This window comes from Pangasianodon hypophthalmus, chromosome 8 (assembly GCF_027358585.1).
Source record: "Pangasianodon hypophthalmus isolate fPanHyp1 chromosome 8, fPanHyp1.pri, whole genome shotgun sequence".
NCBI classification, from domain to species: domain Eukaryota; kingdom Metazoa; phylum Chordata; class Actinopteri; order Siluriformes; family Pangasiidae; genus Pangasianodon; species Pangasianodon hypophthalmus.
The window spans coordinates 23042569-23057697 of record NC_069717.1 but is presented as its reverse complement, the minus strand read 5'-3'; the positions used below and the strand labels follow the sequence as shown (position 1 = coordinate 23057697).

Here is a 15129-nt window from a genome sequence, read left to right as displayed (position 1 = left end):
CGCCCTGTATGGGATACAGTGACCGGACGTAAGAGTGAGGAGGGTTTATCTTGAAATGTGATGGCTGAGGAGGAGAAAACTATAAAAGGTGTGTTGAGATTGTCTGGTAAACACCGTAACTGGAGAGTCTTAGAAATTCTAGGGATTTTACTGGAGTTTACCGTACTGCAGCTGTAACCTCACCTCGAGACCTGAGCTAATCTAAGAAATCCCACAATGCTGAAGATTTCTTCTGGACTTGCTCCAACTGATCAGTTTCTTCAGATGAATAAATCACTCACGCAAAATTGTTAATATGCTCAATACAATTAACAACATATTTTATTTATATTCAGACATATTGCACATTAGAATATATTACATTTCCATACTGACACAAAAAAAGAAAACTCTCATTAGAAACATTCTACATACGTGTGAATTAACTCATTTATGCAGTTCATTCAACAGTGCAACAAAATGTTCCCCGGTTCCTGTTTCAGTTCTGTGTGTGTTATGTACAGTGTAGAACAATGATAGCTTAAGTCTGTGGGTGAAGCAGTGAAAGGATATGCCCTACTAACTACATCCACCCTTCTGTCCTTAGTCTGGCTATGGGCCATTCCAAGTGCATGTCCTTAAACAGATTCAATTTCTGTTACAGACAGTCATTGCAGTCCCTCAAGATCGTTTTTGTTAATTAATTCACAAGAATATTTAGATAGCCAGACACAATCATTTCAAACAGAATTTGTGAACATAAAAGGCTCTTTAAAAGCTATTCACAATTTTACTCAAAAGGACAGTTACTGTAAAGACCTTTGTGTAAAGAACTATATTAAATTAAATTATTTCACTTCATGAAAAATTTCATATTGTAGTTGAGCCTATTTCTGACTTCACACACAATATGGACCTACTTCACTGATAATCGGCTTCAGGAATCCATCTCGACTATCCAGGAAACAGGGATAAGAAAGGTGAAGGGAGACAATTTGTTCATTCAATTCAAAAGTGGCTCATTCAAAAAAAAAAAAGAAAAAGAAAAAGAAAAGCAAGCAAAAAAAGAAAAAGAATTCGAGAAAGAAAAAAAAAAAAAACTCAGGGACACTCTATATCCAAAATCCTCTCTCAGGGCCATCATGTGAAGAATTCCCTCTCTCCTCCCTCCCCTCTTCTTCTTCTCTCTGTTTTTTAATAAAGCTGTTTGGTTGTCAGGTCTTTTCAGGCGCGGACCCCCAGCCATGTGAAAAGTTAATCCTGTGTGTGTGTGTGTGTGTGTGTGTGTGTGTGCGCGAGGGCTCGCATCACCCTGGGAACCAAAGACGAGCATCCCGAACCTGGCTGCCCACTTGAGCTGGGGCTCTAACTGAAGCACTTGTGCGTCCCGTCTGTCTCTTTTCAGAGTGCTTTTGATGGGCACTGCCTGACGGACAGTGGGATTTTGGATTTACATCTTCAAGTGCTCATCAAGCTGAAGGATGACAGAGGGGAAAAAATGGAGCGTTTAGTACGAATCCGTTTGCATCATCCCCCGTCTCCCCCTCCATCCAAGCTTCCACTCTTTGCTCAGCTTCCTCTGCTTGTTTGTCACATAATGCAAGGAAGTTATGTAGAGCTGACAGAGCTGATGATAACAGATGCCAATAAATTATAGTGGTTAAAATATGAAGACAGGCATTTCACACAGATATTCACACTCCATTCAGTGGCTTTGATAATATGTATAATATGATAAGGCTATAAATCCACCACCTACAAAAACAATAGATGTATAATATTGTTATATAATACTGATAATTCTGAGCATTAGAGTTGAAAGACAACCATCAGTGTTTTTTTCTTCTGTTTCAGGATCCATGTGCTCTGCATGTCACAGCACAGAGCTCCGAGCGGCACTGCAGACTGGGCTAGGGGCCGCCAGACATCTAAATCCTCTCTCTTCTCTCCTGTCTTTACCATGCTCACTCATCTCGTCTATAATGCCCTCCCAGGGTCAAAAGCCGCAGAAATTAGTTTTGGGGGAAACAAGTGCGATTGGGTCTGTAAAGGTCAGGGTGGACTTTGTTCTGTCTGAGGGTTTATCTAAACTACAGCTGCGTGGGACAATGAGGCAGCGGCGGCTAACAGAAACCCAAGCTGTGCAGACTAAATTACCGCACTGATAAGGCCAAATTAGAAGGACTGAGGCCCAAGAGCTTAACAGGAGAGAAGTGGAAGAGGAGAGGAAGAGGAGGATTAAAAGCTCGCCCAATGACAAGGAGGATGAGAGGATGAATGAGGAAGAGAAGTGGACTTTCTTCTAGCTTTGCTTATTTTCATGGAGTCTTGTCCCAAAATCACTATATATTGTACAACGCTTAACACTGCAACATATAATGAGCCATGATAGACTGAATGAAATATATGTTCCATAACTTTCCATACATTACGAGTGATATATAATTTATTTTCAGCTTGATTTACTTGTCTGTAGTATTTCCTGTTTTATTTCATATAATCTTCCTTGCTGCCAACTATGGTTGGTGAAATCAGCTATTAACATTGGTTTACATTGCTTTAAGAACAACTGTCACCAAAATATTCCATGCATGCTCAGTTGCAGCATGTAGTATGTCTTTTACATATGCTCAGGATTAATGTTACTCAGTCATGTAGGGAAATATTTTGTCAGTTAAGCAATTGGCAATTTTGTGAGTTAAGCAATCGGCAATATAGAACATATCTCGGAAATTCTGTGTAATATGTGTAGTAAATGTGTTGTGTGCAGGGATGTGTGTAAATGTGCAACAAATACGAGTGATTCCCATGTTGAGGTGCCTGTGGGACTTCAAATGATCCATTACTATCCATCGAAGGGTACTATACCACAAGATCACCCTGAACTTCCTTGTGAGTAGATTTCACAACATAATATCATTCCTTTGTGCTCAGTTGGAATCATATCTCGGCGTGAAACGAGAGCTTATCAAGGACGAGGTGTCATTGGCTTATCAAGTCCCATGACGCATTGTGTATTTAAAGTCTGTGGATCTGACTGAAGTTGTCCACCTGGTTTTAAGAAAATGGAACAGAGCTGATAACAGATATCTGTTGGATCTCCCTATCAACAAGTTGGTCACCTCAGGTACTGAGTGGCACGAGGAACTGGTTCCTGTTCCAGAGATGGCTGTGTCATAGCACTTCATAGTGCAGGTTGAGAAAGCACTTGAGCATTAGACAACTTGTCAAGACTGAATGATTGAGGGCTTTAGCATAGCCACAGAGACAAAGAGGCAATGCACAAGGAACTGAAACAGGTCTCAAACCTCATCCTTTCTCATACACACTCTTAGCACCCTTACATCCTGTCTCTCCTGATAACACAGGGGTGTGGGTAAGAAAGAGAGAAAGAGAGTGAGCGAAAGAGAGCAAGAGATTGGATCCTATCTTGTGATCCTATTAGCAAACACAAGATTGCTAAGTATGCGGTACCACCAAGCACTTGTTCACTCTTACTCAAAGAACAATTTTAATGCCTTGAACTCTAGCACATTTGCACACCTGATGTGAAAAAGCCTGGTATTATTTATCCAAAGCCAGACAGACCAAGAACGTAATTACAAAAGATTAAAAAAAAAAAAAGTGACCAATAACGTCTCCCTCTGGTTCACTATTTATGTCAGCGTGTCATATCATAACACATGCGCATGATATCACCCCACTTGGAGCCAAATTTGTGGTCCATCTTTATATAGTATCTTTAAAATTGCTGTCATAGATGGAAATTTGTGTGAAAAAATGCTCCATGGAGGAGGACGACAGATTTACAGAGAGGAGTTAAGCTGGAGAGACAAAAGCAGACATGACTCAGAAATAGAACTTCTTTCTCCTACCTTTCAGCTATAAGTAGGCTGACCCATTTTGCTGGATTTCTTTCCAGTAAAAAGACAAATTCAACACTTTTCAACATGGTGTTTTTTTTTTTTTTTTGGTTGTTTATTCTGGACTATTATTTTATATAGTCATTTTTAGAGCAATACTTCAAATCTGATGAATAATGCTGAAAATGTTTCAAATTTACAGACATGTTATGAGACATCAGGGATGTTGGAGTATTGGCCTAACAAAGACATAGCCTTGGACTCGTAACTTGAGAAGTCCAACAGCCTGTCTCATTATGAATTTATTGTATTATGCATTATTCTGTGTTGTTATCAAAATTGGCAATCAGACCAGTCCCATATATAATTTTTATAATTCATGTTTAAATACTACAGGGTCTCTCACTTAAAAAAAACAAAAAAACAAAAAGTAGTGCTTGGTATGAGCACATTCTTTCTTTTATTTATTAACCTAATACTACATGGTGCATGATACAATAAAAAAAACAGCCATCACAAACAGGTAAAAATAACACACACACACAGGTTTGTTGGACATATCAGGAAGGTATGATGCTCCATCATGAGCATCAGTAGCTAGCCTCCGACTGTGAGTTTGATTAACTTTAGTAGAAGAAGGTGAATAGTACAGCCATGAGACAAATAGACATTTCCAAAGTGAAAATATCATTGTAATTAGCAACATAAACAACACTGACAAACACCATCATTCAGAGCAGTGTGGAGCACAGGCAGTGTCTGCTGTGCCCTCGGGCCAAAAGAGTTGCTGATGGACCTATTCATCAACACCCACTGCAGAATGATGAGGACAGAGAGAGAGAAAAAGAGAGAGAGAGACAAAGAGCGAGAGAGCACAGCAGACACTATCAGAATAGGTAGGATTCAGAAAGAATTTATTAGCCCTACAGCATTTATTTCTGAAGTAAAAAAAAAAAAAGGTAGGAAAGTAAATAATAGGAAAACAACAACAAAGCCAGATCAGCTGAATTGATTGACCCTAATTGCCCTATCCTCTATATAACTTTCATTAAAGCCCAAGATTAATTAACAGATGGGGGTAATTGGTTATTAACAAATGATAAGGCATCAGCGTGGTAATCGATCTTGACATTTAATTTGCTGCCTGCTTCCCCTGCTATCAATTACCATGTTCATGGGAATAACTGACAATGTTTACTCAGGTATGCGACGCAAAATGGGCATTTTTCACAGCTCAAAAAATGCTGCTTTGGTGTTTCTACAGCGACACACACCATATGTTTAATATTAGATGTAATCTGTTCTAGTCAAGTGCTCCAAAAATGGGGAAAATTGGATTAAATTGGTTAATGGCATGTTTAAAACCTACCTAAAACGAATGTGAATGGAAGATATTATGGGCCAGGGCAAAACTGTGGTTGTTTTTTTTTTTATCCTTCTTTTTGCGTGTAAATGCAGGTTTTCTTTAAATGACGCAAAACCACATGGCTCTGGTCAATGGAGCAGGGAACAACCACAGCAAAGATATAAGTTTACGCTATGTGGGTAAGAGAGTGAGAATATTTACACGATAGGTGTCATATGACCACCAGTGAAAAGCTTTAGTTTCTATTTGGCCGTTTTTGAGATGTGCAGGAAGTGATTCCTAAAATATTAGCTAAATCAGTGTTACTATAAGATGATGGTGGATTAAACATTTTCATTTTATCATTTAACAAAGCAATTTGGGAATATTGTGAGTGAATAATGTAATGTCTATTAAATAAAAAAATGTTTGTGAACATGCAATGTTAGAGGAAGGCCTAAAAAGATATTTTTGTGGTCAACCTTTCTCTACCTCTCCCACGGCTCTTTCCCTATTGATTATTGTCATTGCTCACCTCTATCAGAACTTCTCAATGTGTTCTTTGGCCTGTTTTCGAGATAAAAACCTTTCGTTTCACAAACAGATCGGACAAGCTGCAAACTGCGAGTGCTATCTCCACACGTGCTTGGCGGCTAAACGATCCCACACACACAAAGGTGGACAAACAGAGAGGTGAAAGGTAAGGTCAGGACAGATAGTGCTGGGGCGTGGCACAAAAGCTGAGAGGGACGTTAGCGCGAGGACAAACAAAAGTCAACCACGGGCATGAAAGCAGGCTGTCAAGGCGGGATCAGGACACAAAGGAATTCAGGTTGACCTACGAGGAACAACCATGCAGAATAGAGCATCTGTCACGTATACCAAAGGTGCAAAGTGAACACATCCAGTCCTGAGAATTGCTAAGTCAACAGCATAGCAAATACAAGAAAATGCCAGGCAAGAGCAGGTTTTTTTTCAGAGGGATGAATAATGACGATATGGAAAGGTACAAAAAAGCCATGAAGGCAAACAGAAAGTTTGCATTGCAGCAAAGTCATCAATAGGTCAAAGCTCTTTGAAGTCAAGAGGTAAAGAGATAGGTGACACAATAGAGAATGTGCCAGGGCATCAATCATAGGAGCTGAATGCAGGAAACTGTAGCAGAACCCGACACGAATCATGATTTTTAATGACAATCGTTGAGAAAGGAATTAAAGTAAATAATATCACTGAATTTCACTAAAGGTGCCTTTCCTCATACAAAAAAACAATGCCCAACTCTTTCTTGTTGTCCAGAAGTGGAAAGAAAACATGCACTCGTACGCAAATTGTCCTGCCCAGTGAGCACATGCAAATCCACTGGGCTACAGGCAACATGTTCCTTCTCATTTACTGGGTCAGAATATGGCCCCTCATTGTGCCTGTAAGAAGCTCGGTGGACTCACTTGTTCACTAGTGCCACGGGTGTCTTTAAGTTTTGAAGAGATGTGAATTCACACAATGTAATTAATCTAGCTATCTAAGCAGAGTTCAGGGATAGTTACGGCAAGGCAAAGAGTCATCAGTGTCGTTAGACAAAATTTAAATCAAAACTCCAACACGCCTCGGCACACTGCTAGGGCACGGCGTATGTACACACCATTAATCTAGCTTTTGAAGAAATACCATCTCGGAGCTTTTGAGAGTCCCCTTCTGATTCACCCTGCTACATTGCCTCCTTTGTTTCACTGCTGAATGTGAGTGGGATGAATAAAGGCGTCTCTATCTGACTGCCCTGGTGAAATGAGTTGAATAAAAAAGTATCAGTGGTGTTACCTCTCATACGCTTGTACAGTAAATTAGATTACCACTAAAAACATGCCAAAGACAGCTCAGATCTTACAACTGTGTGGGCTTCTAAGTGAAAGTATTCATTTGAATTCATTAGCTTTAATCACTATATTTGAAAGAATATTCACTAAATAGAAAAGAAATTTTCTTTGTAATGCAAAAAATGTGTGAGGTACATGCAAACACAATAAAAGTATGTATGTCTTGTCATGTTTGTAAGATCTGGATTTAGGTACTGTATCTAAAGTTGGAATCCCACTATGCAGCTAAAGCAAGGAGTCAGAAGGACTAGCAATTTAAATGCCAACAGTACCATCCATGTTAACCACTCTTGGTTTGGCTAAGTTCAAAACAAGTCTCAGTTGACAGATAGTGGAAATATGATGGATAAAATGCATTCTTTTGTTGCCAATACTACCAGGACTTCTGGCACCAATTGTCCATTGACGAATGTTTCCAGTAGTTCAGTTTCTTATACCTGCTCACCAACAGAAAATGTCAGCACATCACACAAGGTGCTATTACTTTGTGCAATTATATTTTTTATATAAGCTACACAAACAAAACATGTTCCAACACAGTGTTTTTACGCCACAAACACTTCACAAATGAACAGAAATATTTGTATTTGTTTCGTGATCCCCATCCTGACCCTACCCAATTGCCAACCCACTCACAAAATGACACTGTCTTGGGATAAATGGATAACAGACACACACACAAAGACACAAATGTCCCCTTTAGATATATCTGACAGCATGTGACACTAGATGGACACACATAGTGACAGCAGTCCCCAGTGGAGCCAGGATCAGATAGTTTTTCTCAACTAGACTGTCAGTGTCAAGATTCCACAGTGCTCCCAAAACTTCTGTCAATACCATTAACAGAACCAACGAACCCCTCTTACAATAACACACTGAACTCTCAAGTCCATAAACCGACAAGGCCAGTGGCTACACACCTTCCTCCTGGGGCCCTTGCAGGAGACCAAGGAACGGACCTGATTGAAACGGTGTGTGGTGGGAGGCCAATGTTATATTATGTTGTGATAAAGGGAAGCATAATGGCTTTTAAATAGACGGGCTGTATCTCTTGTCTGTGCGCGAGCGGAGCCCCTGAGGCGAAGCATCGTGCAGATTGAGCTGTCCGTCTCGCTGAAATGAATCTGAGTTAACACCTCTTCAGTCAGGGACGGCACAGCCTGAGGGACTAACGGAGGAAGGCGTCCTCATCCACCTACAGCTGCCATCGCTTTCATTAACCCACACCTCTGTGTGCTGCTGCCACAAAGATACGCACACACACACCTCCATGAGCAGAAAGAGTCTGAAGACTTTCAGACTTCAGTATCTGAGTTTTTTTTGTGTTTACCAATAATATACTTTGACATCTCTGCTATAAGAAAATGTAAATATACATTACTTTCTAACCTTGCCTTAGCTGTCTGACTGCAAAGATCATATGGGGTAAGACTTCAGATTAACAAACACAGTGTAAAAACAGTCAGTCTGCCTAAGGATGTCTAAAACCTTGCTAGCTTTTCTCATGCAAGGAATGTCACACTATCATCACATTGTTGGATAGTTACATGTCATACTGACCTGGACATAAGTTTAATAAATTCAGATTGCAATCAAATGCGGGCTGTCAAAATGTCACATCATCATCAAAACAGAGAAGAGCACTGAGGACAGCAGTCAACAAAATTCAAGTGATTGAATTAATCAGTGATTATTTCCTCACCCATGTAGGAAGTGCTTTTACCACAGATGATAAAACAGAGACTGGTGTGGATGAAGCTGAGAATCAAGAACTCATTTCCCATTGAAAATCTGGCAGTGATGTTTTTACGTATATACACTATGTATTCTCCTTTTTCACTTTTCCTGGTAACCAGATTTTACCATTTTACTTCTGGCTGAGGTGCATGCAAAAGAGAAAATATATTTCAGTTCAGTAATACCTGTAGCTCATTGATCCATTCAGTCATCTTCAGTAATGACTTTATCCTAGTTAGGGTCTCAGTGAGCCTATTCTGAGAACACTGGGGCATGAGGCAGGAATAAACCCTAAATAGGATGCCAGTCCTTCCAGGGCAAAGCCTGTAGTTTTCAGAACTATAAATAGAAGGAAATGTCAAAATTTGACCATGTGAAGTGTTTTCCCAGGCCACCACACATACGTAGCTGAGCCACATTTACAAACCGCATCAACAAGTCAGAAAATGGTCAAATCTAGAGATTATACCCATCCTAGTCTAAATTCTGTTCTTCCCGTGCAACTTGTGAGTTTCCAGAGTGTACAATACAAAACCGACTCTCCTAATTGTGCGATTATCTGGTTGTGTTTGGCTCACTGTGGCTCTGCTGTAATCCAGTTCTATTAACACCTCTGACCCAGTGCTGTTGGACCTACTCCTCTCTCCACACTGTCTATTTTTTTAAGAGCGCTGACGTAGTCTAGTCCATCTCCTCTGGGAGTCCTGCGATGGCTATCCATGCCTGACTGTTATGACTATCCCCGATAAGAGCTCTGGCCCCTCTCGCCATGCTGAGCAATAGAGGCAGGCAGGGGTTTCTTTCATTCGGCCAATTTTCCTATGTGTGAGTCTTTCTTTTCACTTTATTTTCATTCCTTTTTTGGCATAATGCCCTAAAATTCAATGCCTGTTGTAGCTATTGCAGAAATGAGGCTTTTATTGAAAGCTACCACACAGCTCTTATAAACTCTCAGAACAAAGAAAAATTTTTAAATAATGAGTTAAAACCAAAAAACGAATCATAAAATGAGGCAACGGGATTTTACACACTGTCTTCACCCAATTTCCGGCAGCTGCCGGCAAGTATCACTTTTATAGATGGTTTGCCACAGATGGGCCAACAGATGTCTCTCTGGTCTTCAGCAAGTGTGTGAGAGCAGTGTGTGTGTGTGTGTGTGTGTGTGTGTGTGTGTGTGTGCGTGTGTGTGTGTGTATATGTATAGCTGTGTGTGTGTGCGTATGTGCGCAGAATCTCATCGATGTGCTCCTTGTCAATCGTTACGCTGTCGAGTGGAGCCTTGAGAGTGCTCCTTATAAAAAGTAAAGCGAAAGTACTTGAGCACATAAATTGGAGCTGAAATCTGAGCATTGTGTCAGGCAGACACATAGACAGGCTTTTTCCTGGGGCCGGATCCTGATGAGCACCATTAGCGGCGAATCCAAGCCAATGCGGCCTAAGAGGGAGAGTGTAGTTTTTGGAGTCAAGCCCTGGGCGCGTCAGGAGTCTAGTCAAAATGCGAAACCGGGGCAAAAAAAAAAAAAAAAGCTGCTCATAGCATACGTTTTCTAAATGTCAATTGTATCTCAGCAGATGAATAAAATAGAAAGAAACAGGAGGAAAGGGGTCAAGAATGTTTGTAATAATCTAAAAGGGGCAGGCAAAACCATGAAAAAATTAAATCCTAGTGAAAAGTGTCATATCATCATGAAATTACAATTCTGAGTCTCAAAGATGCCACAACCAGAGAATATGCACTTTGGGTGGGAGGGATGGTGTTTCTCTTCTTTCAATCAGGAGCAACACTAACCAATCATGGGAGTCTGTGAGCTCAAGTATACAGAAGAGGGCAGTTAGCACTTTCCTCTGCGTTTGTGTTCAGTTTCCCTGAGCAGCAGTTCTAGAAGATGCAATGGCCGGCCTTACGTGTCTCAGAGGAAGTATATGCTAGCCTTCACCTCCCCCATTCTGTGATATGGGACTGGCTAATGGGTGGGGATTGAAAATGACTAAAAAAAAAGGGCAGGGTAAAATTACACAGGAAAAAAGAAACAGAGAGAGTTACAGAGGAGAGTCTTGGTAATGTAGGTGCAGGAAAACATTACTGAGGGCACTAACAATCTTTGTGAAGCAACATCAATATCCCCTGATGTCATGCTGAAAATGAAAACGAATAGTTCAATACAGCTCCATGCAAATGCTACGCTTCTTCCATTTCCCCATATCATGTGGCGTGACCAAATGAGTGCACTCAAATGGATGTAGGGGGCGGGGGAAAAACTGATCTCTTCTGTAATCAGGATTTTGCAAACCAACATCACAAGACATTGTCGAATACGTTGAGAAGGCAAAGAAAAGAAGGGCATTCAAGAGCACAGTAATGACATCAGATCCATGTAGAATATGCACATGGAATAAGCATGTTTGCTCTGTAGGTTTTTCTTCCCCACAGACTAGGAGCTAATCACACTAGGACAAGATTCACTTACCTTAGCCGCAAGTCCTCTAGTGGGCCTCTTATGTACAGTATCTTATTGCTTTGCATCTCCATAATCACATTTCATAACAATCCAAAAGCTTTAATAGTGCCTACTCATTTTTTACATGTATTATTTGTATAGTTTGTACCTACCTCCCATCCATAAGTGGTCTCTTTGACGGTGGCACTGTGCAGCCCGTGGAACGGTCCGAAGCGTTCGCCCATCCCGATTCTGGTTTTGGCCCAAATGCCGAGGCCAGCGCCTGGCACGGAGGACTCGCGCAGCTCCAGGTTGGCGGGGATGGGAATGTCATCGGGAATGTAGACAGGCACCTCATAGGGTGAGCCTTCTTTTGGGGTGAAGTCTTCGTTGTTGGGCTGGGGCGAGGCAGGGCCCATGGCGATCGGAGACATGACGCTGTCCTCCGTCTCCTCCTCTGCACTCTCACCCGCTGCAGGGTTCAGTTCTGTGTCGTACATGCTGTCTACTGCCTCACTATCATCTGAAACAATACAACCAAGGACAATCATTGTTATCGTCAGTAGTGTGCACATCAACATTGTTATTCTACTCTATATTTTAGGTTGTTATGTACAGTATTCTTGCTGTGTGTAGCATAGAAATGAGTGATGGAAAAATAGCATATAAATAACTGTCATGTTATTTTGAATTAAAATAAAATAAAAGTTATTTCCAATATAATTTCTAAACAGAATTATGGCACCAAAAATAATAATAATAAAAAAATCACTATTTCCATTATATAACTACACAGATCTACTGTTCAACACCATTCCTTCACGCTAGTCATTAGAGTGATGTGTGTAGTTATCATCTCTTGACTGGCCTTCTTCAAACTCCTGAAGATGGAAAACCGAAGGCTTTTGAAATGACTCTCAGCTCCATTCCAGCCTGCTTCTGGCGTTTGTTCCACTCAATCACAGCCACTACCATTTCCTGTCTGATCGTCTTACAGATAATAAGACCAAATGACCGTGTGGTCTGACGCCATGGCCAGTCATCTTCAACCACTCAGATAGTCACCTATGTTTATTGTCATTCTGGGCCTGACAGAGTAATTGTGGTATTTAGCCGTCGTGGTTATGGAGGTAAAAGCTGATCATTAAGGCCAGGAGCCATGAAGCTGCTCAAGATACCCGCGAGATTTGTTCAAGGCACATTCTGCTGCTATCAGAGGTTAAAAATGAATACAACTGCACACTTTTTTGAGAAAGAAACCTAAAACAACTCTGCGATTTATTAAATTAATATGTCAAGTATAAGGACAGCAACCACTTCCACAACTGACCATCTTATATACCATGGCTGTAGCTGTATTACTTTCACTGGAGATGGGTTTTCACTGGAGATGGGGATTACAAATGCAACAGCCACTTTCGCATGTGTCCATGACAACAGCCATGCCAGTGCACACGTATTGACTCAGTGTAATTTGTAGAAGCACCAGTGCAGTTTGCTATCCAAACACAGGACCAGCAATCAGAGCTAACTAGGCCGCAATTACGCCAGGAGTGCTTCCAATCAGCCACGACTCAGCCCCCTTGTGAGTGCTGCCAAGAACACAACTTTATTGCTCTGAACTGCTTCCTTTCAAATTGAAATGCTATTTATTCATAAGCAACATAAACCAAGCTGTGAAAAAAATATATGAAATGCAGTCATTCCTGAACAAGGCTAAGGTGAACCAGTTTGAAAGCTTTTCCGGGCAATTTCACATGCAGACAAACACAGCTGTAAACATCAGGAAAACAGCATGATGCATGTACAATGCAGCAGAAAGAATTAATTTGTTGATTTGTTTTTTCCAGCTATCTTCTGGGGGAAAAAGATAAAGCTAATTCTATATTCAAAGATACTGCTATAAATAGCTTTAACACTCCTCGTAGATTTTCTTTTATAAAAATATGTTACAGTTAAGGAATTAACAGACACTAAACTGTAAAATGTGTAATGTGAATACTGGTGACGAAGCCTCCCAAACACAAAGATCCTGAAAGATCCAGGAAATTTATCTTATAAAAACCCAACCAAAAAAAAACGCAAGAGCTTTAAAAAGAGATTCTGCGTCATCTTGTGATTCCAAGGGAAAAGAAACGTTTTACCAATTTCTTTAATGATCAGACTTCACTGGAGTCTCAGACCAGTCGGGCAATTAACTGAAGAACATGTGGCCTAGTAGTAGCTTCTCCTTTTCACAGATCAATTAAAATTTTACAACCATAGCCTATCTGGTGCTGTTTGCAAATCAAAAGTGTTTTCAAGCCCATTAAACCTTTTTCCCCCCTTCTCTTTCTTTGGCATCTGACCCATCAAGTACAATTTTCAACAAGCAAAGACAGGGTTGGAAAATCTATTAAATACTCCAGTTAAAGAGGCCTGCAGAAATACGCACTAAAAGTGAGTGATGTAAAATTGCGTATGTATTTGAGAGGCTAAAGTGTAGTGCACAAGCAACCACCAGCACCATGAGACTAAAAACCCAATGCTATTTACAAGCTCTTATTCTTGAGCATTAAGAACATGTTTCTGAGATCCGCCTATTCATCTGATTTCACAGCACAAGAAGGAGAAGAGTCATGAACATGGTATGAAAACTCATCCATTCTGCTGTGTTTTCACTATGTCTCTGTGACATTAAGAACTCAAACATACTTGGGTGAAAAAAGGAAGGGAAAAGAATTTTCGAGGAATGTCAGCGACGGAACACAAAGCTGACATTTTGAACTGAGTTGCTTTGGCAGGAGTTTATGCAGACTGGCGATGTTAGCACTGTCTCCTGGAGGTATTTGGATGGGAGAAGCGAGAGACAGATAGTGCCTTCCTCTGTGCCTCTCTATGTTTTCTCTCCCCCTCATACTGAACTATTTATCCTGATTACACCAGGCCGCCATCATTAATTCGCACCTTGGGGGTCCTGCTCTCCTCCAAGCTCTGGTCACAATGAGGCGCTTGTTCGGTTTTGTTATTCCAATGGAAACTACCGTGCGGCCTGGCCCCGCCACATGAAGGCATCAGATTTATTTGATAAATTGTAAAAAGCGACGCTTTTAAACAGCGCCCTTTGTTGTTGTCAGGAGAGATACTGACACGCATGTACGCACATGCAAACACACACGCAGGGAGCTCCTTCTCTCTTCCTGAAGTTCTGGGCTTTAACAACTCTCTATGGGAAGAGTTCAGGCAGTGTGTCAAAGTAACAGATTTTCAGAAAGATTCCATTACACACACTGGCATTTTCAGTGACGTGTTAATACTAGGGGAAAGGGAATTATAAGTACCAAATGCATTCATTTGAACTGACAATAATGACTTTTCGAAGTTCAAAATAATAAAAATGGTAAGAATAAGGCATCTGCGTTCACATTTCAGTTCAAAGTGTGCACCAGTTGTAGTTTCCCCGCTGTCTGAACCCTGCACTTTTGTGTTTGTAGATGCCCTGCGCTAAATGAGATGTGAACAAAGGATCCTGTGCTCAAATAAACAGCCTGATCTCAGGAGCTCTCATATTTCTCCACACTCCCCACTGTAGCAGAAATGATCATATTTAAGATGATAACATTTTTGCACACATAATGTCAGTGATGCGATCAATGGTTGAACTTTATAGGCCAGTCATAACCTCAGGCTCTTTTTGTTCTAGCATTTAGCAAATTGCTCTTCTTTCTAAAGGTGATTTGTCAACACCAAGTAACTTTTATAATACAAAGTGTGTGCTAGGCCAAAGAAAGGAAAATACAGCTCTGCCTCTGACAGGAAAAAAAAGGTATTTCTGGTAGCAGCATTGACCAAAGCTATTCAAACGTGCCATGTGGTCCATTATTCTACTCGCGCACTTAATAATCCAGAAATGT

The 15129-nt window shown here is 40.7% G+C and overlaps 1 protein-coding gene across 5 annotated transcripts in view; it reads right to left on the bottom strand.

Annotated features, from left to right (window-relative positions):
- The window catches only part of prdm16 (PR domain containing 16), a 165489-nt gene that overhangs the window by 100958 nt on the left and 49402 nt on the right, over positions 1-15129 (bottom strand). For all 5 annotated transcript variants that reach the window (XM_053236326.1, XM_026925895.3, XM_053236329.1 and 2 more), the window contains exon 2: positions 11410-11759. In XM_053236326.1, coding sequence (XP_053092301.1) covers positions 11410-11759 — 350 coding nt within the window. The remainder of the gene's footprint in view (positions 1-11409; positions 11760-15129) is intronic.